A 26,366-nucleotide genomic window follows, 5' to 3' on the forward strand; every position below is an offset into this window, starting at 1 on the left:
AAAGGGCTTCGGGAAGTCCCGACAGCTGTGTGTGGGGTGAACTTTCATTCCCTCTCTGCAAGCGTTTAGCCCCCCCCCCCAGGACCTCATTCCTCTGGCTAACATTCCTCCAACTTCAGCCTGCATCAGAACACCCGGAAGGCTCAATGAAGCACATGGCTAGAGTTTCTGATTCAGTAAATCTGGGGTGACCCTGAGAACCTCTAGTTCTAACAAGGTCCTGGGTGATACTAATGTTACCGGTCAGGACTACTGTGCCTTCAAGGATTAACTCAGGGGGTCTGGGTTGTCCAAACCCTGGCCATTCCAAAGGAGGTTTGGCCCTTAGCTGGCTCCTGGGAGATCACCCCTAAGCCCTTGGAATATTCTGCCTGATAAACGTGTCTTTGCTTACCTACGGGCTTTGGGCCTGGGGTATCAGATTAACCTCTGGAGGGGCTGGAGACTAAGTAACTGGAGTCAGCCATGCTTACATGAGCAGTTTCCAGTAGAAATATTGGACACCAAGGCTCAGGTAGGCTTTCTGGCAAGCAAAACTTCATGCATGTTGTCACATGTGGGCGAATTAAGTGCTGTCCCCATGACTCCACTGGGAGAGGACAACTGGAAGCTTGTCTCTTTTGGATTCAGCCCTATGTACGATTAGCTTTTGCTGATTTTAATTTATATCATTAAAAAAAAAAGATTTTAAGTAATCTCTATAGCCATTGTGGGGCTCGAATTCCCAACCCCAAGATCAAGAGCCAAATGCTTCTCCAACTGAGCCAGCGAGGCGCCCCTAATTTATATCCTTTTTACTATAATAAATTATAACCATGAGTGTAACAGCTTTGCTGAGTTCTGGGTATCTTTCTAGTGAATCCTTGAACCTAAGGGTGGTCTTGAGGACCCCCAGTGGTAACCAGACTTTGAGAACCACTACTCTATGCTGTGGGACTAACCTCTCTGCGCTTCCTTTGTTTTAAGCTTTAGGGCTCCCCTAATCAATGAAATGCGTTAGAACCTGGCCTGAGGGTCACCTTTATGGAGTGCTTTGGCCTGGCGCCCCATCTCCATAGTCCAGGGGTCAGGAGGCTGTGAATTGCCTGGAAGCCTGAGTGTTGCTTGGTAGGGTAACCCTGAATCGTCCTCCTGGGTCACTGGGCCTTGGTCTCCCCATCTATAAATGGGGCTTTGGAGCAGTTCCGCTCTCCCTGGGTGTAACAGGGCCCCCGGAGCAGCCACATATGGCAAAGCTGATAAAAAATATGCTGGGCTATGGGCAAGGGCAGTTTATTTCACCTGGCCTCCCTACTTCCGGTATCCAGGCCTGCCCATTACAGCCCTACTCACCTGAGCCGGGGACCCCGGGGTGCTGGGGCCCACAGGTTTCAGTAGATCCAGCCACTCAGTGCTGCCCCCTCCTGGGACCACCCTCAGGACAGTGGCCCACACTCCATGATCCTTGGGCCCTCCCTGTCCCATTCTGCCCTGGTCTAAGACCAGGCCCTGGATCCACACAGGGAAGTAGGCCCCATTGCGCCCACTAGTCACGTGGCTTTATTCACAGACTCAGCACTTGCTGAGGATGGAAGGAAAGAACATTTGGGGTCAGGCTGGGCCTGGAGATAAGGGCGGCTGGGAGGCCATGCATGGTTGGACTGGGAGCTCACAGGAGAGGACCCGTGGGCCGGGCCAGGCCTGTGCGGGGCAGGCCGGAGGCAGGCAGCATGCGGGAGGCCTGGCTAGAGCTGCACGGAGCAGATCCATCCAGGTGGTGGCTGTGAGCCAGGGAGGGAGGGACTGAGGGCATAGGTGTGGGGCTGGACAGCAGGGACCCCTGCCCCTCACTCCCAGGGAAACTACATAGTGGGACAATCAGGACTCCCGATGCCTGGTCCCGTGGCTGCCTTGGGACTTGGTGTGTGACTAGCCCATCTGGTCTCTTCTGGTGTCATTGTCCTGCTGATGCTTAGACATTTGCCTTGGGGTGACCCACATAGGGACACTCTGGGGACATTTTCAGGGAGGCTGGACAATCCCGGAGAGTGTGCCTAGGGCCCCGGCAGAGTGGGCTGTGCCTGGGGAGGGGAGGGGGATCCCTGCTCCCTGAGAGGCAAGCTTGCCATCGCCCCAGGGGGTGCCGGCTCCCACAATCTGGGCCAGCCCCCTGGGGCCAGAGATGACTGAAATGTAAACCTTCTTTCTCCTGACCCGCCCCACTGGCTCCCTAACAGACTTCCTGCCTGAAGGCAAACAAGGGATCCAAAGCCTGGAGCCTCCTCCCCCAGCCTTCTTCCTGGTGAAGAGCCTATTCCCACCCGGCAGGGAACAGAAAAACCAGTTCCCCGGGTTCATTCCCTGGCTGGAAAGAGCTAAGTCTGGAAAGGTGGCAGGGTCTCTCTGGGCTGTTCAGGAAGGTGACCTAGGGGCCTGCGAAGCCCAGCCCGGCGAGGGCTGAGCAGGCCCTGGGTCTGAGGTCGCAGCCCCTGCCCGCTTTCCACCCGGCTCTCCCGGGGACTGGGGTGGCGGGGTGCAGGTGAGGGGCCATCAGCATTGGCGGGACGGGGTGCGGTGCACGGAACCGGGGCGCTTGGGGATCTTGCGCCAGCGACGCTTGTCCCAGCGGCAGAGCAGCAGCAGGCGGAAGGTGTCCCGGAAGGCTTTGTTGCAGAGTGCGTAGCACATGGGGTTGATGGTGCTGTTGACATAGCACAGCCAGTAGCCCAGCTCCCACAGGGTCTCGGGAACGCAGTTCTTGCAGAAGGTGGATACCAGCACCATGATGTTGTATGGTGTCCAGGTGAGGATGAAGGCCAGCAGAATGGCACTCAGGGTCCGAGCCGCCTTCTTCTCCTTGACCAACGAGAAGGTCTTCCTCTTGGCCAGCTGCTCCTTCCCGCGGGGCTTCTGGCCCTTGCCTGCTCGCTCACGCCCCTTCCGGGTGGGCCTCTTGACCGTATTGGGGGAGCTCCGGGGGGGCTGCTTGGCGGGGGCCTGCGCCTCGGGGTCCACCATGGGCATCTTGATCACCACCTCGGAGCCAGGCTCCTCACCCTCCGAGGATGTGAGGGACTCCATGGAGCCTTCGTCCTCTTCCTCTTCTTCCTTCCAGCTGTAGGCCTGCAGCAGCCTGGGGGCCCGGCAGCAGCGACAGCAGCGCCCCGGAGGGGTCTCCGGTGAGCCCTCAGTCCCCCGCTGGGACCGCTCTGAGCTGCTGCTGCTGCCGCCCCCCTTACCGGGCGTCTCAGAGCCCTGCAGGGCCGCCAGCTCCCGGGCCCGGTTCTCCGTCTCCCGGTAGATGCGCCAGTAGAGCGTGCACATGACCGTGACGGGGAGGTAGAAGGCGGCCATGGCTGTGCCAAAGGTGATGATGGGCTGGGAGAGGAATTGGATGTAGCACTGGCCGGCCAGCACCGTCCGCTCCCCTACCAGGTACTGCCAGAAGAGGATGGCTGGGGCCCAGAGGATGAAGGAAACCAGCCAGGCCAGGCCGATCATCAGGGCCGCCCGGCGGGGCGTGCGCTTGGCTCGATAGCTCAGGGGCCGGGTCACGGAGAAGTAGCGGTCGAAACTGATGAGCAGCAGGTTCATGACGGAGGCATTGCTAGCCACGTAGTCCAGGGCCAGCCAGAGGTCGCAGGCCAGTGTGCCCAGAGCCCAGTGGCCCATGAGCAGGTACGTGGTATAGAGATTCATGGAGAAGGTACCGATGATGAGGTCAGCACAGGCCAGGCTGAGCAGGAAGTAGTTGTTGACGGTCTTGAGCTCAGTGTTGACCTTGAAGGAGATGAGGACCAGCAGGTTGCCCGTCACTGTGGCCAGTGACAGGAGGCCCGTGGTGATCCCAATGAAGGCCACTTGCCAGGGACCCTTTCCCGGTGCCAGAACCGTGATGTTGGGGCTGACGGCGGGTGGGGCCGAGGTATTCATGGTGGCCGGGTGGGGCTGGGCGGGCGGCCCCTTTCTCTAGTCACACTACAGGGCTTCCTCAGGGGGAGGTCATCACCTGAAAAGAGAGGACATGGCCTTCGGTTGGGCTGCCGGTCGTCTCTGACAGCTCGGGGTGCAAGGTGCCGGGAACACAGCCTCTGCCTCCTCAGATCTTTAGGCGAGACAGCCTCCCCTTTTCCCACCAGTGGCCCCACACAGTCATTTATAACGCACCTTCCCAGCCATGACTGGATGTGCCAGCGGCACTGGGGGGAGGGGGCTGGGAATCCAGAGATCAGAGTCCCCCTTCAGACTCTGAGCCTCGATTTTCTCCTCGGGAAATTGCTGCTAATTCTTGTCTTGCTTAACTCACGTGGCAGGAGTTGGGAGACTCGCTTTGTATACACCACTGCCAAATTTTCAAAGCACTTCACTCAATTTTATTAAAGCTCTCATTTACCAGGGAGTTACTACCAGCCAGACACAGCACTAAGTGCTTCATTGAATTACCTAATTTAACTGTCGTACATCTCTGGGACGCAGGTCTCTTATGATCCCCATTTCACTGAGGCAACCGTGGCTCTGAGCAGCTACATAAACCTGGCCCCCAGTGACAGAGGAGGTGAGTCTGATTAAGACCTGCTTCTCTTTCTTACTCTGAGCATGTGGAGCGTCAGTGGGATTCTTCCATCGAATAAGATGGGAAGGCGAGGGAGGAAGATAAGGGGAAAGAGGTGTATGTTAGTGTGTCTGCAGGTTTCCCTGTGCGCGCATGTGTGTCTGTGTGTGTGCGTGTGACAGAGATAGAGAAAGAGAGAGAGAGAGAGAAGGAAGGCAGTGTTTGAAGCTGGATCAGATCCTCCATGAGGGCAGCCGGGTAAGTTGTGCTGGGCCCGACTGCTCGCCTGGTGGTAAAAAGCCTGGAGTGAAAGCAGGCAGCGGGGACGAAGGCCTCAGCTCCCAGGTAGGCAGGGGTCTGGCCCCAGCTGAGGTGTGGGAGGCCCCTTCTATTTCCCTGCTCTGTTCCTGAGTCCAAACTGAGTGGGGAACGGCAAGGGCAAAGGGAAGATCCCCCACATTTTTCTTGAGCCTGGAGTCCAGCCCAGGCACCAAAGGTGGGTAAAGGGAAAACCCTTTCTCAGCAACCTACTGGCTGGGAAGGAGGCCCCCGCAGCTCAGCCGTGGCCTTGCTGCTGTATGTTTTGGCTGGTTCCTTCCTGTTCTGGGGCTCAGGTGTCCATCTGTCCATCGAAGAGCTGGGGTCTCCTCCCACCTGCAGCTGTGGCCTCAGGGACCGTATCATTGGAAAAACTCCAGGGTACCTGGGTGGGTCAGTTGGTTAAGCGTCTGACTTCGGCTCAGGTCACCATCTCTTGGTTTGTGGGTTCGCGCCCTGCACCAGCCTCTCTGCTGTCAGCGCGGAGCCTGCTTCGGATCCCATCTCCCTCTCTTTCTCCACCCCTCCCCTGCGCATGCGCTCCGTCCTTCTCTCAAAAATAAACAAACATTAAAAAAAAAACAAAGAAAAGAAAAATTCCAAGGGAGAGATGTTGGGCAAGGGCCCACCAAGCCCTGGTGCTCCTCAGGACCTGGTCTGTGACAGAGAGACTAGTGTGCTGTGCCTGTGAGGAGGTTGATCCATGATAGGTGGCCTTGTGTGTGGGGGGGCTGTGACAGTGAGGTCATCTCCACTGGTCACGGTAAACCGGTGTGTGAGAGGGACTCTCAGGATGGCAGTCTGGAGTGTGACAGAATGAGTGAGAAGGACTGGCTGTCAGTGCGTGCTTGTGTGTCGGGGGCAGTGTCCCCATCAGGGGGACATGGAACATCACAGTGGGAGGGCCTGGACTCTGGAGCTCGATGGCCTGCCTTTGAACCCAGGTAACACCATTTACTGGGTCTGTGATCCCTGCGAGTGGTATCATTGCTAGGTGCCTCGGTTTTTTCAGCTGAAAACCGGGAATGACATCAGCCAATGGGAATGACTAGCCACCAAAGCGAGGAATTATTGTGAGGCTTAAAGTCCCCAGATGCAGAATGCATGGAATAGGCCTAGCACACGGTAGGCACTAGATGCCTGTGGACTCTTAGCATGTGCACCCATGAGGGCTCCCCCCATGAACGTCTGCTTCTTTGATTAAACATCTCTTGGGGCACCTGGCTGGCTCAGTCAGTAGAACATGCGACTCTTGATCTTGGGGTCATGAGTTTGAGCCCCACGTTGGGCATAGAGATTACTTAAATAAATAAACAAATTCTAGGGGCGCCTTAATGGCTCCATCAGTTAGCATCCAACTCTTGGTTTTGGCTCAAGTCATGATCGCACAGTTCGTGGGATCGAGCCCTGAGTTAGGTTATGTGCTGACAGCACAGAGCCTGATAAGATTTTCTCTCTCTCTCTCTCTCTCTGGCTGCCCGTCCCCGCCTTTCTGTCTCTCTCAAAATAAATAAATAAACTGAAAAAAATTTTAAAAAATTCTAATACTATGACAGCAGCAACTGATAATGATAGTGACCATTGCTGTTTAGTGCTCCCCGAGGGGCAGTCCCTGCTCAAAGTGCTCATGTGCATTATTGCATTTAATCTTAACAGGGAACCTATGGCCCGGGGATTGTTCTTCTCTCCATTTCACAGATGAAGAAATTGAGGCTGAGAGAAGCAAGAGAACTGGTACAAGATCACACAGGCAGGAACCAAGATTTGAGCCTAAGCAGCTTGTTCCAATGAAACATTATTTATAAAAACTGATGACTGGGGGCACCTGGGTGGTGTGTCAGTTGAGTGTCTGACTTCAGCTCAGGCCACGATCTCGTGGTTCGTGAGTTCAAGCCCTGTGTCGGGATCTCTGCTGACAGCTCAGAGCCTGGAGCCTGCTTCGGATTCTGTGTCTCCTTCTCTCTCGGCCCCACCCCCACTTGTATTCTGTCTCTCTTTCTCTCAAAAATAAAGAAAACATTAAAAAAAAAACAAAACTGATGGCTGGCCTGGAGGTCACAGTTTGCCAATTAAAAAATTTTCTTTTTTAATGTTTATTTTAGAGAGAGACAGAGAATGCGAGTGGGTTAGGGGCAGAGAGAGGGAGACACAGAATTCGAATCGGGCTCCAGGCTCCGAGCTGTCAGCACAGAGGCCGACGCGGGGCTCGAACTCACGAGCTGTGAGATCATGACCTGAGCCGAAGTCAGACGCTCAACCGACTGAGCCACCCAGGTGCCCCTCCAATTAAAATTTTATTCTTTGGGGTGCCTGGGTGGCGCAGTCGGTTAAGCGTCCGACTTCAGCCAGGTCACGATCTCGCGGTCTGTGAGTTCGAGCCCCGCGTCAGGCTCTGGGCTGATGGCTCAGAGCCTGGAGCCTGTTTCCGATTCTGTGTCTCCCTCTCTCTCTGCCCCTTCCCCGTTCATGCTCTGTCTCTCTCTGTCCCAAAAATAAATAAAAAACGTTGAAAAAAAATTAAAAAAAAAAATAAAATTTTATTCTTTAAATTTTATGTATGTATGTATGTATTTATTTATTTATCTCTACATCCAACATGGGGCTCAAACTCACAATCCTGAGATCAAGAGTCGTATGCTCTACTGACTGAGGTGGCAAGGAGCCCTGCCAATTTGAATTTTATTTTATTTTATTTTACTTTACTTTATTTTATTTTTTTAAGAAAGCTTTACGCCCAAGGTGAAGCTTGAACTCATGACCCTGGGATCAAGAGTTGGACGCTGTACCGACTGAGACAGCCAAGCGCCCCTTGAATTAAAAAAAAATTTTTGTTTAATGTTTATTTTTGAGAAAGGGAGAGAGAGAGACAGAGCGCGAGTGAGGAGGGGCAGAGAAAAAAGGGAGACACAGAATCTGAAGCAGGCTCCAGGCTCTGAGCTGTCAGCACAGAGCCCGACGCGGGGCTAGAACTCACGGACCGTGAGATCATGACCTGAGTGGGAGTCGGACGCTTAGACGACTGAGCCCCCCAGGTGCTCCTGAATTTTAAAAGTACTCTGCTAAAATATTATTTGTCTTGCTTACTGAGTCCTGCTGCACCTTTTTCCTGTACCCAAAGTCAGGTGCTGGGCTGAAGGCCGGGATAGGACTGTGCACGCAGGGGCTTTCCCTGGTAAGGTGCTGGTGGATGTCACCTGGCAGGTTGCCCTGTGCAACTCCTGTCCCTCTGATCTGAACTCGGTGCTATTTAGTTCCCATTGCACAAATGGAGCAACTGAGGCCCAGAGAAAAGGGGAAAGAAGGCATTGTGTAGCCCAAAGTCTCCTGGCTCCTAGCCTGAGTGCTGCCTCCCTTCCCCGACCCCTCAAACTCCGGTGCTTTGGGGCAGCGATGTAGCCCCCACTGGTGCCCTGGGCCACTACCTGAAAAGGCTGAGTCAGACAAGAGGAGCTTGCTGGCCTCAGAGGCTGTACCTCAGAGCTGCAGGGGCCTCCCGTCTGCCTGGGCACGGTGCAGCCTTCAACACTGTGACAAGCCCTCCACTGTGTTGGATTTGGTCCTACACCACAGCAGGTCTAGCCCTGGGGGGAGCTGAGACAATTTTGCCTTGGTTGCAAAATCTGAGGTGCCCCCAGACTCATTGATCAAGAAAACAATATTTTAATACAATATTTAAAGGCCTGGGGCGCCTGGATGGCTCAGTCGGTTAAGCATCTGACTTTGGTTCAGGTCATGATCTCGCAGTTTGTGGGTGCTAGCCCCACGTTGGGCTCTGTGCTGACAGCTCAGAGCCTGGAGCCTGTTTCAGATTCTGTGTCTTCTTCTCTCTCTGCCCCTCCCCCACTTATGCTCTGTCTCTCAAAAATAAATAAATGTAAAAAGAAAATTAAAAAAAAAGAAAAAGAAATTGGTGGAAAAACCCATCATGAACAAAATTTGATATGATTTTTATTTTGTTTAAATTTTATTTTTATTTTTTATTATTTTTTAATGTTTATTTAAAAAATTTTTTTAAAGTTTATTTTTGAGAGAGGGAGAGAGACACACAGACAGAGTGCGAGTGGGGGAGGGGCAGAGAGAGAGGGAGACACAGAATCCAAAGCAGGCTCCAGGCCCGGAGCTGTCAGCACAGAGCCCAACGTGGGGCTCGAACTCATGAACTGCGAGATCATGACCTGAACCGAAGTCAGATGCTTAACCAGCTGAGCCACCCAGGCACCCCACTGTTTATTTATATTTGAGAGAGAGAGAGTGAGCTGGGGAGGGGCAGAGAGAGACAGAGAGAGAGAGAGAGAGAGAGAGAGACAGAGAGAGAGACAGAGGATCTCAAGCAGGCTCTGAGCTGTGTGCACAGAGCCCAATGTGGGGCTTGAACTTGCAAACAGGGAGATCATGTCCTTAACCACCTGAACCACCGAGGTGCCCCTGAGCCAAATTTTAAACAAAGGCAGGATCTAACCCTGCACTTACACAAAACAATCCTATCACCCGTGACTCACCCCAATCCTGGCCTTGGTTCCAATGAAACTTTATTTACAAAAACAGACGGCCAGCCTCTGGGCTGTAGTTTGTTGCTTTTTTTTTTTGCCATTTGAATTTTTAAAATGTTACATTACAATATTATTTACCTTGATTAGTGAGTTATTTTGTGTGTCCTCCCTCAAAACTGTCTCTCTCTAGCCATCTGATCACTAGCAATCATTTAACCTTTCTTTCCCTGGCCACCCTGCATCTGCCAGCTGATGGGGCTGACAGCATCCAAAGTGCCTCTCTGTTATTACTCCTGATTCCTCATTCTGAGCCACAGCCCAGCCACCTCTTGCTGTGCCCTTTGGCCTTCCAGATCCAGGCATAGCCCCTCTCTCAGCCCCAGATTACTCATTTGTTTTTTCTCTTTCTTTCTTTTTAAATTTATTATTTATTTAAAAAATTTATGTTTACTTACTTATTTTGAGAGAGAGAGAGAGAGAGAGAGCACAAGCGGAGGAGGGGCAGAGAAAGAGGGAGACCCAAGCAGCAGGTGCACCGTCAGCGCTTAGCCCAGTGCGGGGCTTGAACTCACGGAGTGCAAGATCATGACCCGAGCCGAGATCAAGAGTTGGGTGCTTAACCGACTGAGTTACCCAGGCGCCCCTAGTTTTTATTGTTTAAAGTAAGCTCTATGCCCAACGTAGGGCTCGAATTCACAAGCCTGAAATCAAGAATCACATGCTCCACCAGCCAGGTGTCCCTCACAGTGCTCATTTGCACAGTAGAGGAGCTGAACCCGCCTGGCATGTGGGGAGATTTTACAGGGTCCTGAAATCGACATCTCAAGACTCTGATCAGACAGGACCCATGTCCTTGAGTGGAGGCTGTAGAGGCTGAAGGCTCACTTAGGTTCTCCCAGTTGGGGCTGGAATCACATTTACTTGTGGCTGAAACATGGCAACCTCTGACCCTCACAAGCTCTTGTTAAAGCTAGCTATAGCTTTGATGAGTTTTTTTTTTTTTTTTTTTTTTTTATTTATTTTTGGGACAGAGAGAGACAGAGCATGAACGGGGGAGGGGCAGAGAGAGAGGGAGACACAGAATCGGAAACAGGCTCCAGGCTCTGAGCCGTCAGCCCAGAGCCCGACGCGGGGCTCGAACTCACGGACCGCGAGATCGTGACCTGGCTGAAGTCGGACGCTTAACCGACTGCGCCACCCAGGCGCCCCTTGCTTTGATGAGTTTTAAAAACGCTTTCATGATGGGGGAACTATGAGAAATGATCCTTAGAAGTGAGGAGGCTGGCTGGCAGTCCCGCTCCTTAATGGCTGGAAGTCCCTCCCACCTGCTCATTTTAATAGCCACATTGATGGGGCACCTGGCTGGCTCAGCTGCAGGAGCCTGTGACTCCTGATCTTTGGGTCGTGAGTTCAGGCCCCATATTGGATGTAGAGAGCACTTAAATAAATTAAAAAAACTTAAGAAAAAATAGCCACACTGATAGACCACCATAATTAATCACCTCTTGCATGCCAGGCACTTGATGTATGATATCATTTCCTTTAATCCATAGGGCACCCCGGCGAGGGTTCTTATCCCTATTTCACAGATGAAGACACTGAGGTTCAGGGGACTAAGTGACTTGCTGATGGTCTCACAGGAAGCAGTGGAGCTGGGATTCTGCCCCTTGACCTGTGGGCTCCAGGGCCTGGATTCTTTCCACTTAGTGGACTCCTCTACGCCCCACTTACCAACTGGAGGGCCTAAGGCCTCCCATCTGGGACAACTGGGGGAAGGTGAAGGGTAGCAGTTCTGGGGGACTAGACCCCGATTCTTGCCACTCCCTGGATCTTCTGAGCCCCTGGGCCCAAGAGCAGAGCCGTCAATAACTCTGCCTTTCCTACAATCAGAAGCAAGGGTCTGCCCCCAAACCTCTCTTGGACAGTGATTTGCTCAAGAGAACATTCCTGGAGGCCTCCTCCAATCCCTGCTGTGTGATCTTGGGGAAGTCACTTCCCACCCCGGTCATCTGTAGGATGACTGTTTGTGTGCGAGGGTGTGTGCATTGCTGAGTGAGAATAGGAAATGGTGGGGGTGAGTCTGTAGCTTTGTGGAGATGGGTTGGGACTCATCCTCTGAGGGTGTCATGTCTGGGGCACCAGAAGGGGGCAAGGAAGCAGGGAGGTGCTTTTTTCTCAGGACCATGGCCTCCTGATAAAGGTTGTTGGGAACTTTTAATAATATTATTAATATTATCATAGCAACTGATATTTGCTGACTGCTTACCATATACCAGACATGGCTCTAAAGATTATATTCAGGATTTAATTGACCTGTTACAACTCCCTGTGAAGCAGGTTTTATTATCCTCAATTTGCAGAAGGGGCAACCAAGGCTCTGAGACTGTAAGGACCTTACAGCTCATCAACGATGCAACCAGGATTTAGACCCAGGCAGTCTGCTTCCAAGACTAACCTCTTGGACCCCTGCCTACTCTAAACTGCCCTTGTGGGAATCGTGAACTCGAAAGCCTCCTCGCCCACCTTGACTGGCTTGGCCACAGTCTGAGTCAGTGAGGGAATCAGGCCTTCCTTTAGAATCTAGCCGTGTGTGTGTGTGTGTGTGTGTGTGTGTGTGTGTGTGTGTGTGACAGTGTCTGTTGTCCATCTGCGTGATGTATGATGACAGCGCTGTGGGAAGGGGGAGGTCTAGCCATCGCTCTCAGAGAGGCAGGGTAGCGGGTGTGTCTGCCTCATTCGCTGCTTTATCCCAGTGCTTGGCACACGGAGTTGCTCAACAAATATGTGTGGAATAAATACATGAATACGTATATAAGGTCCTTCTGTTTGACTTCAGGCTCAGGGGCATGAGGATGAATCCACAGCGGTCAGGCTCCAGAGCACGGGCCCATCATCTGTAAAATGGACGAAGGGATCCCTGATGCACCTGCTGCGAGGAAGCAGCGTGAGGTGACAGGACAGGCACGGCTGTGGGTTGGGGCCTGTTAATGTTGGGAGAGGAAAAAGTCAGCCTGGGCTCAAAGAGTTAAGGGATGAGGTCAGAGCCTCTAGAACAGCTGCCCAGACTGTTGACCGCCAGAGCCTTGGACCAATCCCCAGGGGCTGGGGATCTGGCTGGCGAGAGGAAAGGGGAGGTCAGGAGCGATTGATGGGGAGAGGGATTCCTGAACACTTGGGCTTCCTGACTCTTACCACTGGCCAAGCTGTAGAGAAGGGGAGACAGAGAATGAGAGGGTGCTAGGGAAGAGATTCAGGAGGGAGGCATGAAGCCATCTTGTGATTCTGGGCCGGGAAGCTGGCAGAGCCCTGACTGGAGAGAACGGGTAATACTGGGGAGAAGGAGACACGAGGTGGGGCCTGTGGGGCTGGGCTTCTGGGATTTCACATGTGCTGTGAAGAGGGTTCCTTCTGGCTAGATCTCCTGACCGGTCCCTTCTGCTGGAGAAGCCAGCCTGTCAGAGGTGGCTCTCTTCCCCTGGGTTAACTTTTCTCTGAAGGTAGCTCTCGACCCGTTACAGGTGCACAGATCCCTACTTCTGATGCCTGGCCTCGGGAATCAGGGGTAAACAAATACAATTTACCACATTTTCAGGCTCAACAGTCACTGGAGTGCCAAATGGTCCTGGGGAGGGCAGCAGCCATCAGTTAAATGCTCATAAATGCGCTGCTGAGCCGGAAGAGGAGCGTCAGCCCTGGAACCACTGCCAAATACACTCATTGCTGATGGACTTTAACCAGTTGCCCGACTTTAGCCAAACCATGGCCAGAGCCAGACAGTCAGCAGGCTGGGCCCTCGACGTCACTTTGCCAAGGTAGCATCAGAAGTGCTCCACCCCTCATCACTTGCCCCCTGCTCTTCAATCCTTGCGTTCTCCTCCCCATTTCCTTTCTTCTCTCTCCCTCCCTCCCCCATCCTTCTAAGCATCACCATGGCATCACAGCAGAGCAGAAACCCAGCGAGATATTCACCCACCTCTCCCCGCCCGCCCTCCCCTCCAGAGCCCAAGCTCCTGCCTCATAGAGCTTGCTGCTTCCCCACCCCGTCGTCTTGCTCAGGGAGTGGGAGTGCAGTGCTGCGCTGAGGGCAAGGAAAAGGGGTCCCGGCCCAAGAGGACCCCTACATATCCTTTCTGTGACCATAAGCATGTCCCTTCTCCTTTCTCAGCCTCAGTCTCTCTGTCTGTTCCAATGGGGAGGCTCCTTTTTAGGGCTGACGTGACCTCTGCCTAAACCCTTCTTGACACTCTGGACTCCTCTCTGCACTTTGGGATCTGGTTCTCAGATCTCCAGGCCCCAGAGTCACATCTTCTGCAGCCCCATCTCGCCAGCCCCTCCCCTGCCTGCTGTATCGCAGCGGTGATCACGGTGTGCCTAGTGGCTGAGGTCAGGGGCAGAGAGCTAACTCTTATCTGACAGCTCAGTGAGCAGCTGATTACTCAAGGACAGGAGACTGTCCGGCTGTAGGAGACAATCAGACTCCTTCCGGCCAGTTGGATGGAGGGGGAGGGTGGTGTTGGGTCAGCCTGGGTGGAGCTGTGGGTATGTTTTGTGGCAGGAGGTGAACCCTTCTCAGTAGCACCGATAACCCCTGAGCAGCACTTGTCTGAATGGCCCAGGGAGAGCTGACCACCCCCTCCGCAGGGGTGAGTCTGCAAGAATCAGAGCTCGTGGCCTCCAGCCCATCACTACATTGTGGAGTCTGGGGGTCCTGGGATGGGTGCCTGCATGGGTGCCCATTAGTATTCATGCATTACCAGGACACGGGACTGAGACCTGCTCCTATGGGAGCCCAAGATACCGTGGACACAGAGAGGGCCCTCTGGGCCCTTGCACACGTCAGGGCCACGTTCTCTGGCTGGAATGGCCTTCCATGTGCCCATCTGTTCCCCCAGAGCCCTGGGGCTCTTGGTCTGGTCTCCTGCTAGCTTCTGGCCTAACACCCACCTTGGCATCCAGCTTGTCCGTGTGGCCAGCAACCTGGTTCAGTCCATCTTGGGGGGGCTGAAGGTGGATGGGGGTGGTGGGATTCAGGGTTCCCTGAGGGAGAAGAGGAGGAGGTTCTGGGACTTGGCACCCCAATGTCGGGGGTGGGGGTCAACCTCCCGCGGGATGCTGGTGGCAAGGACTGCCCTCTGGTCCCCTGACCTTTCCACTCTGTCCCTGGGATTCTGGGGCCTCTGCCCGCTACATGGTAGCCTAATCCCTCTGGGCTCCGGGTCCAGTTTCCTAAGGGGGGGTCTCCATCTCCTCTGCCAGCTGAACCCCAGAAAAACATCAGGTGTATCTGCTCAAAGCCAGGAGACGGGGTGTTTGGAGTCGCCAAGGTCCAATGCTACACAGCCCCCGTGGCCTCTAGACCCCTCCTTGGCCCCCTCCGCTCTCTGGGGTTCACCCCCATTTCCCCCTAGCCCCGGCTTTGCTCCTAGGACCCTGCTTTTCCCGCCCCCACCTCAGTGGAACCCTTCCCAAACCCTCCCAAATGTACTCACCATGGGACTGGAGAGGGGTCTGTAGGGTCCTCAGCCCCACTGCCTCCCCGGGGGCCGGCGGCGTCTCCAGGGACCCAAACACCTGGCTCCCGGGGGGAGCTGCGCCCTGTGCTGGCAGCCGGAGAGGCACAGCCAGTGATTGGCATGTCCCACCCCCTGGCACGCCAGCCTGGGGGGGGGGAGGGAGGAGAGGAAAGAGAGGGAGGGAGGAAAGGGAGAAAAGGAAGGGAGGGGGAGCTGGAGGGAAGCCTCAGGCAGCGTCTGGGGTTGGACTAGGCTCCTGGAGGGTGCCCCCCTCCTCCACTAGGGCACCTCATTCGAGCCCCGAGAGGGAGGGCGTAGGACACGGGGAAAAGGAGCCCAGGAAGGCTAAAAGTCCAGAACGGGAGAGAAGGCGGATACAGGGAGACAAACACCCACACCCACTGCACACAGACTCAGCGGCACACACACACACACACACACACACACACACACACCCTCACAAAGGCACACTGTTTCCCGGGGCTCCTTCCCCCACGCAACACTCGAGCCCCCAACCTGTGTGCACCCTGCCCCGACACACACTCCCCGGCATTCACATGCCTGCTTCCCTCACACACTCGCCCTGCCCCCTGCACATGCCCACGCGCCCACCCACCCACCCACCCAGCCCCACACCCTGCTCTTCCTCCCTGCTGCGAAGGAGCTAGATTCCTTCTGTTTGGAAATGACACATTGGGCCTCACGTGAGAGGCTCCAACTTGGAACAGACCCAGAGGGCTGGCGCACCGCCCCAGGGGCTGGGCAGACGTGGCCGCGTGCTGGGCTGCGTGCTTCTGCGTCTGTCCACGCTGCACGGCCCGGGTGTGAGGGTATATGGGGGTCTGGATGGCAGGGATGGAGGGGGGCTGTGTGCCCACTGCACGTGCTGCTGAGTGCCCCCCACGTGAGTGTCCCCGAATACCACGCAACCTGTCTAAATGCAGGTGTCGCCCTGTTGGTCTGGAACCCGGACGCGTGTGTACACGTGTATCTGTATTCGGTGTGTGTCTGAGTGTTGCCCAACTGTGGAACTTGCTAATTCTGACAAGTGAGGCAGCCTCTACCTCCCTGCCTGCTCCACCCCCAGCTTCCACTTGGAAGACAGACAGACAGACAGGCAGACAGACAGCTCTCCTCCCAGCTTGTCAAACTCTGTCTCCCCTGACTCCCACTCAGGGCTCACAGGTGCGTACCCAAAGTGACAAACTTGCCCTCCCCCTGCCCCGCCTCCCTTAGCGCCACTGCTTGGTCAGTACCCTCCCCCCTTTTGAGATTTCTGTGTTAGAGATAGAAGCCCTGGGGGCCCTTTGCCATAGAGACCTGGGTTCTGCCCGGGCCTCACCTGGCCCTAGAGACCTCCTGGGGAGCTGACCGCAGAGAAGAGCCGGGGAGACTTCTGTGGGGCTGCTGTGTCCCTTGTCCCACTGGGCCATGCTGAAGCCCTGGGGCAGAAGGTGGGAAGGATAGGGATCATCTACTGTTCCCATTATGCAGATGAGAAAACTGAAGAGCAGAGGTGTGCTTAACACATGGTGGACAAGTGTTTGGACTCAGGTCCCTTGGCTCTAAGCCAGGGGCTTGGGACCTGCCCCACTGCTTACCCACCCGCACATTTCCCCACTAAGCACCCCCTCTCAATCCTGATGCCCTGAAGGTTAACTTGGGGCTTCCTCCTCCAGCTGGAGCCCAGTTGCCAATGGAGCCAGATGGAACAAATCCGGAGTCCCTGGGGCTTGGCCAGCAGCCACGGGACGCCAGTGGTGGGCACACGTGGCAGGTACATGTGTGTGTGTGTGGGGTCTCTGCTTCTCCAAGCCCGCTAGAGCAAGCATCCAGCCCACCTCCCTTCTGAAGTCGAGGAGGCACTGCAGCTTAGAGAGGAAGGAATCTGCGCCCCCCACCCCCTCCCACCCCGGGGTCGGCCAGAGGGTCAGCAGTGGGGTCAGAACTTCACCGGTCCCTGTCCGTGGGCGCGGACTCCGGCTGCCCCCTGCTGGGCTGTCCTCGGCTTGCGGCTGCGGCCGGTGCGCGCGGTGGGGCGGCGGGTACTTGTGCGCGTACACGTGGCTGAGTGTGGGGGTGTTAGGCCTCCACGCTCCACATCCATTTCCGAGTCTGAATCAGGCTCTCTCCTTGCCCCCTCCCCCCAATCTCCTTGGTCTCCCTTTTCTCTTCTCCCACCGCCTCTGCACACGTCCCTTTAGAAATAAAAACACTTATTTTGTAGGCGGGAGAGGAGGGTGTCCAGCGCTCCCCTGCCTCTTCTCGAATGCCCCTCTCGGTCCCAGGCGGTTTCCTCCTCAAGTCCGCGAAGCCAGGGGGTTGATGCCCCCCTCCCCCCCTCCCCCCCACCCCCGACTGTATGACTCTTTTCCGTCCAGACTTGGCTAGGTCCCCTTACCAGATGGGGAAACTGAGGCAGGAAGGGAGGTAGGGCCAGGAGAAGCTCTCCCACCCGGCTCTCTCACCGCCCCCGCACCCGCGCCGGATTTAGCCGCAGGGAGGCTGGGAACATTGTCTTTATTTTAAGCCGCCGAGTGAGGCACGAACGCGGCTGCTCGCGACAAAGGGCTTGGCTAAGCAGCGGCAGGCGGCGCACGTGGGGGTCCAGCCCCACCCCCGCTCGACCCCCCAGCGGCCCCGGGAGCGGCCCGGCCTGACCTCAGCCGGTTCTGCCTTCTCTCTGGCGGGTTGGGACTCCGGCTGGCGCAGGACACCTGGGTCTCGGCTCCCCGCCGGTGGCTATTTTTGGTCCCTTTGGCTGAGGATTCACTCCTCCCGGCCACCGAGGGAACGCGGGGTTGTCCGCGCGGGGCTGGGCCCCTCGTTCAGCCCCCTCGCGTGGAGGAGGAGAGAAGCTGTCCTGGGTGCGAATCCAGCCCTGCCTCTTCCCAGCTGAACCGCTCTGAGCAAGTCGGCGTCCTTCTTGAGGTCCCCGTCATGGGGGTTAGAGATACCTCCCCGACGGGGGCTGTTTGACCAGGTTAAACGTGACACTGTGGATTGCTTCACGTGAAAGCCATTCTCGTCGTTATTTATAACTCGTATTGAGCACTTACTACGTGCCCGGCGCTGTTAAACGCTCCACATTCATTAACTGTTTTTTTTTTTGTTGTTGTTGTTGTTTTTTTCTCCCTCACAACAGCTCCCAGAGGGAGTGTATTATTATTCCCATTTTACAGATGAGTAGATTTACAAGCAGCGTGCAATCCCAGGGCTCTGTGCAAGGGTGCGGTCAGTGCGTCTGGGGCCATCCTGGGGCTGGCTGGGGTCCCGGTGGCAACGTGCGGGCTCCAATTCCAGCAGACCTGTTGTGGGACAGAATTTTTTTAAGGCAGGGCATCCTGGCTGAGGGCCCCTGTTGAGGGGGTGGGGAAAGGAAGTGAGCCCGCCCTGGGAGGGTGTGCTGGTGAAGGTCAGACTCTCACCCTGGGCTTTGAACCCAAGTCAGAAGCTCAAACCTGGATAAACTTGCCACTTTTTAGTGTTGCTTCCACTGTCCTGGGAGGAGGCGGGACTGAGCGATCCTTCCCCCCAAACCTATGAAGCCAAGCTGGTTGGTCCTCAGTGCCCTTGGGAATGGGCGTGGGTTGGTGGTCTCGCCCGCTGTGGAGGTGGCCTCTATTCAGAACGGGGTGGGGGGGGAGGCAGCTGGTGGTCCTGAGGGCACCCCTCCTTGCCCACCCCCACCGCTGCTTTAGGACTTCAGCTTCCTTATGCCCCTTTCCTCGCCTCCCCAACGGGTGGGGGCGGGGGGGGGGGGAGGAGCTCCGGGAGAGACTAATTCTCAGATCAAAGAAGAAACTAAAATCCAGGGCGGGGCTGCAGATAAATCAGGCCTAGTAAGGGGCCCCAGAGTCCCTGACACCGGAGGGCTCGGGAGAATGTGGTCACAACAAAAGACATCATCATGGGACAGGAAATCGAGGTTTTCCGATCCGGTTCCGCAGTTCAGGCCTCCTACAAACAATCTCTCTCCATTTACGCGGCGCTTCACCTCCGAGGCTGGGCTCTGTTCAGGGACCCTCAGGGGGGAAGGGCGGAGGGCCCCTGGGCAGCCCTGCTCCACCTGCCCGGAGGCCTCGAGGTCGGCTTCTGAAGAATGGATGGGTTCAGGGTGGCCCAGACCACGGTTCCTTGCGCGGCCTGGACCTGAGCAGAGCGTCCCCTGGTCCTTCTAGCACGTGAGGTGACAGGGGTCGGGCAAGGTTGTTGGATGCTGGGGACCGAGGCCACCCATCCTGGATGAGTCTGTGAATCTTGGTTGCACGGGAGGCGCAGCGAGGAGCAGCGTTCCCGTTGGGCGTCCCTAAGCGTTCTCTATTCCCTCCTATAAGGACAGGACCTCAGAGTCCAGGCCACTTGCTGCCGTCTAGGATTTGGACGCATCGTGGGGTTGCGGCCCAGACGGAGGGAAGGGGCGCTCTCCCCAGCGTTATGGGGGTCCTTGCTTCCCACTCAAATCTCTATGGCCAAAAAATGGCTGGGAAAATCTGATTCACGGCGTCGACTTTGCTTTGCTTGGTCAGTGGACACCGGCTCCCCAAGTTTTCTGCCACTTGACATATGCACCCTGGCCCTGGACTTGACCGGATGTGAAACTGCTGGAGAGAAGTGGTGCAGAGCTTTGGGCGGGCACCCCGAGCTAGATCTCCAAGGCTTCTCTCCAGCCCTCCAAAGCTGAGTCTACGCGCCCCTGTGAGTGACCCGGGTGAGGCAGGACAGATTCCAGGGTCCCCTGCCCCTGGCCGGGCTAAGTTTGCTGCCTTGCCTCGTAGCACCTCTCCCCGCGACTTCCGTGACCGTGTACCTTGTTCCCACCCAGTCGGAGACTGAAGCTCGGAGCCCAAGGTGGCGTGGTGTGGGACGGAGCAGGTCGAGTGGAGCCTAAGCCCTCTGGCTCTCCCATTCACCTCTCCGCGAGACCCTCGTCCCCCCTGTGGGCTCAGCAAGTACGTCAGCGGGCAGGGTGGTTCCCCGCCGTCCTCTGTCCGGGCACCAACTAACCAGGGCGTTCCGGTGGTACCCACCGCCCTCCGTACTTCCCCGCGCCCTCTGGTGGCCGGGCTCTGGCCGGGGGGGGGTGGGGGGGGTGGGGGGGGTGGGGGGGTGGGGGGGGGTGCAGGGCGAGAGGTTGGACAGGGCAGGGCGGGGCGGCGGTGTGCCTGGCGCCGGGAGTCCGTTTTCCTGCGCAGGGAGAGGAATAATAGTACCTCTTTCATGCCCTACAGTGCTGGCCCTTCGTTGGCAGGGGTGGGTGAGGGACGGCACAGATCCAGATCTCAGAAGGAAGCCGGAGTTGGCTAGGCTGGACTGCCGCCCTTGACACTGGCTGTCGCAGTCAGGAGCGCTTTACGCGCGCTTTTCTCATTTAAGCCTCAACAACCCCGAGGTGCAGGCGCTGTGATGATTTCCATTTTACAGATAGAAAACTGAGGCCCAGAGAAGTCAGGTTAACTCAGTCTGCTCTCTGGACTCCTTCACAGTTTGCAGATTTTGGCCCCAGTTTGGAGCCTTAGTTGAGAACCCTGTGGGCCATTTATAAAGAAGGAGGGGCATCCCAGGAATTTGCTAAGCCAGTGTCTCCCCCAGCTCTTCATTCCACTGTCCCATGTATTTAACAAACACGTAGCTCTGTTCTCAAAGTTTTACATGTTTTAACTAATTTAATTTTTGTAATAACCCAACGAAGTAGATAGAATTATTATCCCCATTTCATGGATAAGGACTCTGAGGTACTGAGAGGTTCCGTAGTCTGAGGTCGCATGGCTAGTAGGTGACAGAGCTGGGCCTGTTGACTTCAATCAGTGCTTTGTCTCTATCCTATAAAGGCCCCCCAAATGTCCATATCAATGAATCCACGCAGCCTTCCCGTTCTCCTCCGCCCCACCCCCGCATCCTGGACTGTGGGGCAATCTTTCTGCCAGAATCTAGGGCCCCCCCTGCCTCGCCCCCTTGGCGCCTCCTGTCAGCCCCAGCCGCTGAAGGCCTAACGAGGGCAGGGATTGATGATTTGGGGCGACCTCGGAGGCCGCCTGTTTACTCCGCCTGTCCGCACACGCTGTGATTAACAGTGCACAATCGAGTTAGGGCCAGAGATCCGAGGCTGAGGCTTGGGGAGGGGGAGGGGCCTCCGGGCTAGAGCCCCCTCTCCCTGGGCCATCAGGGATTGGCCTGAAGTTGGAGCCCCTGGGGAGGTCCGAGGGTGCTGTGCCCTGCCAGTGGGGCTAGGAAGTATGTGGCCCTCTGGAGCTGCGGACAAACCTTCGCTGCCCTTCTAGCCCTTTTCACTGAGTACTGGAGGCTCAGAAAGGGAGGGGCTGGGTGCATATTAGAAGGAAGCGCTAACAGAAAATGGCTGCATTACTGGGAGGGAGGGAGGAAGCCAGGCCGGATCTGGGATTTGGAAGGTGGGAAGCAGCCCTGCTTGGGCCTCAAGTTGCTTACTTCTGGGGTGGGTATGTTTTTCTCTTAGGCCTGTTGCTCTCTTCCTTGAGCACACATCTAGCCTGCTCCAGCTTTCAGAGCAGGCTAGACATGCTTCCACCATGGAAGTGGGTCTGCACACCACCTGGGGTGAGGGAAGACAGGGGTAAAAGCCCAGACCCAGCTCAGCCCTTCTCATGGGGAGCCTTTGCTCCCCTACATTCCAGGGAGAGGCTTCCAGGGTTTTAAACCAGTAGTTGCTATTTAAAAACCACACAGTGCAGCCTATAGTATGTCCTACTTCCTCCAGATTGATAAGGCAGCCCCATCCTAAGGGAATAGTGTGGAGTCTATGCCCAGCACTGTGTTAAAGACAGGAAGGGAACAGGAGAAACCAGAGTCCAGAAGACAGGGGGTTGATGAACTAGTTGAGATAAGATGATCTTGGGAAAGCTACCAGGGCAGACCAGAGCCCATGAACTTCCTGGGGATAGGGAAAAAGGTGAAGAAAAGTACAGGGATGGTCAGTGGGAGCTGGCTCCATTGGGGGGGGGGGGTTATAGGCCAGGCTGGGGAGGATAATCTGGATCTGGAGTTTATGTAGTATGTCAAGACACCAGACTGTTTGAGTCAAGTTGGAGGCCCAGTCTAGAATCTTGTGTGAGGGAAGATGTCATGGCCTTCCTCCCAGCCTCAGTTTACCCATCTATAAATACGATGGGGACAGAGGTGTAGATGGACTAGGTGGTCCCCAAAGACTCTCCCAGCTCTGGTGTTCTTTGCAGGTGGGACACCTGGGGTTCAACTCACTTCTGCCTTTCCTGGCCTTGAGACCTTGGGCAGATCAGCGAGCTTTGGTTTCCCAGAAGTAAAACAGGCGATTAGGTTAGCCTAGTATTCCTCAGAGTCTATCTTGCAAGACATTAGTAGATGTAAGTTATGAGAAAAAGAGACCTCCGTGATAAAATGGGAAATTAATTCGGTTTTCTTTATTGCAGGAACCTATCAGAACCTTTAAATGGCAAATATACACCGACAATCTCTGAGAGGCAGAGAAAACGTGCAGGTTTCTCCAACTTATTTCACCACGGAAGTTTTTTTACATGAGCCTTTTTCTGGTTCCCAAAGGAACCATCTGGACTCTCCTGGCAGGGGTCAATGTGATGGCCACCCATAGCCCTGGATGTGGTTACCTGGTTCCCAATCCTGGGCCCCAGCCCTAAGTTTCCCCAGCCCAGCCTCTGGCCTCCAGTCCTCAGTCAACAGGCCTCATTCCCTAGCTTACGATGCAGCCTCTGGCCCCAAGTCTCCTGGCTCCCTGCTCCAGACCGTCTACCTTGAACCTCATCTTTAAGTCACGGCCCCATTTCCCACCCATGGCTCCCAGCCTTCCTCTCCAAAGCTGTTTTGGAGACTTTGGGTTCTACAGGGTTAACGGGTAACACCTTCCCTGTCCCCAGCTGTCCCCTATCCCCAGCTGCATCTGCAACCCATTTGGTCTTTGGGCCAGAGCCACAGTCAAAGGAGAGCCAGGGCCCCAGGGGAGTGATTACACATATCACATATTGGTAGGTTGAGGGGTTGCACTCCACAGTGTTTGCATTAAAATCCCCCTCCCCCTGCACAAGCCTGGTCCAAGGAGAGGGAACCCCTTGGAGGCAAAAGTATAGATTATGAACTAGAACATTCTAGTCAGGTAAATGGGTGGGAGGTGGGAAGTAGAGATAAGGGCAGAGGTCAGGAGGAGACTGCCGGGGGGGGGGGGGGGGGCGGTGTGTGTGTGTATGGAATGATAAGCCTGACTCAGCGGGTGATCCTAGGATGAGGCTGGGGACAAGGGCCAGTCCCAGGGTGAAAGGAGCCATTTTACAGATGTAGAAGCAGAGGCCCTGTGACTTCCTGAAGGCTAGCCAGCCATCCGATGGCTAGTGCCCACACCCACGTTGTCTCCTTGTATTATGATCTCGGTTAACAGTTTTCAAAGTGCGGGGCACCGGGGTAGCTCTGTCGGATAAGCTTCCGACTTTGGCTCAGGTCAAGATCTCGCAGTTTGTGAGTTCGAGCCCCATGTCGGGCTCTGTGCTGACAACATGGAGCCTGGTTCAGATTCTCTCCCTCTCTCTCTGCCCCTCCCCTGTTTGCACTCTCTCTCTCTCTTTCATAAACAAACAAACAGACGTTAAAAAAAAAAACAAACAAACCAGTTCTCAAGGTGCTTTCTCTCCATACTTCCTCCTAGAAATACTTTCTAGATGCCCCTGGGGCCACTCCCTCTCTTGGTTCTCCTCCTTCCTCCCGGCTCAGTTTCCTTTGCTGATCTGCATCTTCTCACCGTCTAAACTTTGGAGTGTCTGGGCTCAGTCCTTGGACCTTCACACCCACTCCCAGGTGAATGTATGCCACTCACCACACTGATGATTCCCAAATTTACGTCTCCAGCCCAGCCTCTCTTCTGAACTTGTATATCCAATATTTTTTCATCTTTAAAATGGGCGTGATAATAGCTCTACTTCGTTGGGCTGTCAGGCAGATTAAATGAGTTAAGGCATGTGACGTGTCGCGATGGTGCCTGGCTCGGTTTGAACATGATGCCTGGGGCTGTGATTATTGTTGTCACTGTCACCATTGCTGCCTGCCAGCTCCACTTGGGAAATCTAGAATCATCTCAGACACGATTCATCTCAAACCCCAAACCCGATCTCTGTGCAAACCTTGCCTGTCTCAGCTGATGGCAACTGTGTCCGGCTGGTGGCCTGGGCCCCAAATCTTGTAGTCATCCTTGCTTCTGTTCTCTCTCTCACATCCCAAATCACATTGATCAGAAACTCCTGTTGTCTCTTCCTTAAATATATCCAGGGTGCAGCCACTGTGGTCTTGGCCAGTGTCATCTCAGACCTGGATTACTGCCTCCACGCTGGTCTCCCCACTTTCACCCAGCCTCCTCTACAATCTGTTCTCAGCACAGCCTTCAGAAAGTTCCTTTTGACAGGGAAGTCAAACCATGTTCCTTCTCTGTTCAAAATGCTCGGACAACTCTTTCTCAGAGTAAAGCTCCAGGCCTTACAATGACCTACAAGATCCCGTGTGATCAGCCTCTGTTCCTCCCTCGACCTCATTTTCTACCACCGCCCCCTCACTACTCTGCTCCAGCCACAGTGGCCTTGCTGTTTCTGGAACATGCCAAACACTTTCCTGCCTCAAGGATTTGGCACCACTGTGATCTTTGCCTGGGTAATAATAAACACACCGGCAGGTCTCTACAGGACAGAGATGATGATTGTAAAAAGGGCTTGGGGCAGTGGGCACAGAGAGAGGAGCCCAGAGACCATGGCAGGGCCAGATGAAAGCCCCTGAATGTTCCTTGAGCAGTGAGCAGACAAGAAAGGAGTGTGTGCAGGGCGGGGCTGGAACTAGGGTGAAGCAGTGAAGCGTTTGCCTCAGGTGTGAAATTTAAGGGGGTGCCAAAAAAGTTAGTAATCAGGACACGTACTCTTTTATTTGTTAACGTTTATTTATTTTTGAGAAAGAGAGAGAGAGAGAGAGAGAGAACGTGCACAAACAGGGGAGGGGCAGAGAGAGGGGGACAAGGATCCCAGGTGGGATTGGAGCTGACAGCAGGGAGCCTGACGCCGGGCTCAAACCCACCAACTGCAAGATCATGACCTGAGCTGAAGTCGGACACTTAACTGACTGAGCCACCCGGGCGCCCCATAATATTTTATTTTTTTTAAATTTTATTTTGAGAAAGAGACAGAGAGAGAGAATCCCAAGAATGACTCAGGACTCAATCTCTTGACCGTGAGATCATGACCTGAGCCCAAATCAAGAGCTTAACCGGCTGAGCCACCCAGGCGCCCCGGGATATGTAATATTTTAATGCAACATTAAAAAAATAATGCAAAAACAAACTCCGCAATGGACAAAATATCAAGTAAATACTTAAGTCGAGTTTTAAGTAAAGACGCGTGGGCACACCACTGCGCTTGGTGGTGGTGCCCACTGGGCCTGGAGGCACGAGGCACGCGCCGTCCGAAGAGGGGCGGAGCATGGGGGCAGAAACAGTTTGGGGCAGGGGTCACTCACGTGGCTTCCTCAGGTAAGGATGGTGCCCTAGGAGTCATCCGACCAGCAGGGGAGGAAGTGGAGAATCTCAGGGAGAAGGCCGGGTAGGTAGGTAGGTACCTGTGTGCCCAGCTGAGGTGGGACCAGGTGATGGGGCCTTGAGACCCACCCTGGGCACGGGTCTCAGGGCAGCGCCAAGGGCGAGAGGCGGAGCCAGAGTCGGAGAAACGCGGGGCTCTGAAAGCGGGGCGGACAGAATCAGGGGGCGGGGTCAGAAGTTGAGAGGCGGGGCCAAGGCTCAGGGGCAATCCCGGCAGGGAATAGGGCGGGTCTAAAACAGACACTTGGACCAATGGAGTTGGGGGGGGGGGGGCTGCGCGCTGGCCCTGCGGGGGCACGTTTGTTCCGCCCCAGCAGAGCCAGGTGCACGTCATGCCCTCCTTCCTCCTCCCTTTCTCGGAGCTGGGACTATGTGTGCTTGTCTTTGAATACTTCTGGAGCTGGGCTTCTTGGGCCGGGGTAGCGTCCCATGAGCCCAGGAAGGGGCCAGAGCAGGCCTTAGGTGGGCAGATGCGCAGATGCGCTTTGCTTTCCTCGTTGGGCTGCCAACAGCCTGCATCCCCCCTGCTCCCACCTCTCTGCAGCCATTGTCAGAGCTCCTCATGGCCTCCACCTGCCCAGGCTCGGAACTGGTACCAGGACCAGGAAGTCTCCGTGCTGATCTGGACTGCAGATCATGCCATCCCCCATCTCTCCCTCACGTGGTCTCCCCGTGCCACCGGTGCTAGCCCTGGCCAGCCCAGGCGAGGCAGGCGGGGGCCGAGGGGGAGAGAGTCACCAGATCTCAGTGACTCCCCTGGCTGTGCTTTGCCTTCCCGGAACTCGTCACTGCCAGCCAGCTCAGGGCTCGCTGGAGGCAGATCACAGAAGAGCTCAGGAGTCCAGCGGGGAAGCTTAGGTTAGTCAAACTTTCTGAACAAGAGCCCAATATGAGGGAGCACAAGCTACTGTAGCCAGGGCCTGGCC

The 26,366-nt window shown here is 55.4% G+C and overlaps 1 protein-coding gene and 1 long non-coding RNA gene across 3 annotated transcripts; both read right to left on the reverse strand.

The window, feature by feature from the left end:
* Nucleotides 1–1,516: 1,516 nt before the first annotated feature.
* CHRM1 (cholinergic receptor muscarinic 1) lies at nt 1,517–15,456 on the reverse strand. 2 transcript variants are annotated; one of them, XM_058689360.1, is made up of 3 exons: nt 14,829–15,456; nt 14,284–14,376; nt 1,517–3,988 (listed from the first exon to the last, which is right to left on the reverse strand). In XM_058689360.1, exon 3 carries the CDS (start codon nt 3,910–3,912, stop codon nt 2,530–2,532), a length of 1,383 nt encoding a protein of 460 aa, XP_058545343.1. In that variant the 5' UTR covers nt 3,913–3,988; nt 14,284–14,376; nt 14,829–15,456; the 3' UTR covers nt 1,517–2,529. The 2 variants fall into 2 exon arrangements, with proteins under 2 accessions (XP_058545343.1, XP_058545344.1); XM_058689361.1 differs by lacking the exon at nt 14,284–14,376.
* Nucleotides 15,457–17,987: 2,531 nt separating this feature from the next.
* LOC131488893 (uncharacterized) lies at nt 17,988–25,600 on the reverse strand. The gene is made up of 2 exons (XR_009250288.1): nt 25,362–25,600; nt 17,988–18,160 (listed from the first exon to the last, which is right to left on the reverse strand). It is a non-coding gene; the product is annotated as an uncharacterized LOC131488893 (long non-coding RNA).
* Between the last annotated feature and the right edge of the window lie 766 nt (nt 25,601–26,366).

The sequence above is a fragment of the Neofelis nebulosa genome, chromosome 10, assembly GCF_028018385.1.
Source record: "Neofelis nebulosa isolate mNeoNeb1 chromosome 10, mNeoNeb1.pri, whole genome shotgun sequence".
Classification (NCBI taxonomy): domain Eukaryota; kingdom Metazoa; phylum Chordata; class Mammalia; order Carnivora; family Felidae; genus Neofelis; species Neofelis nebulosa.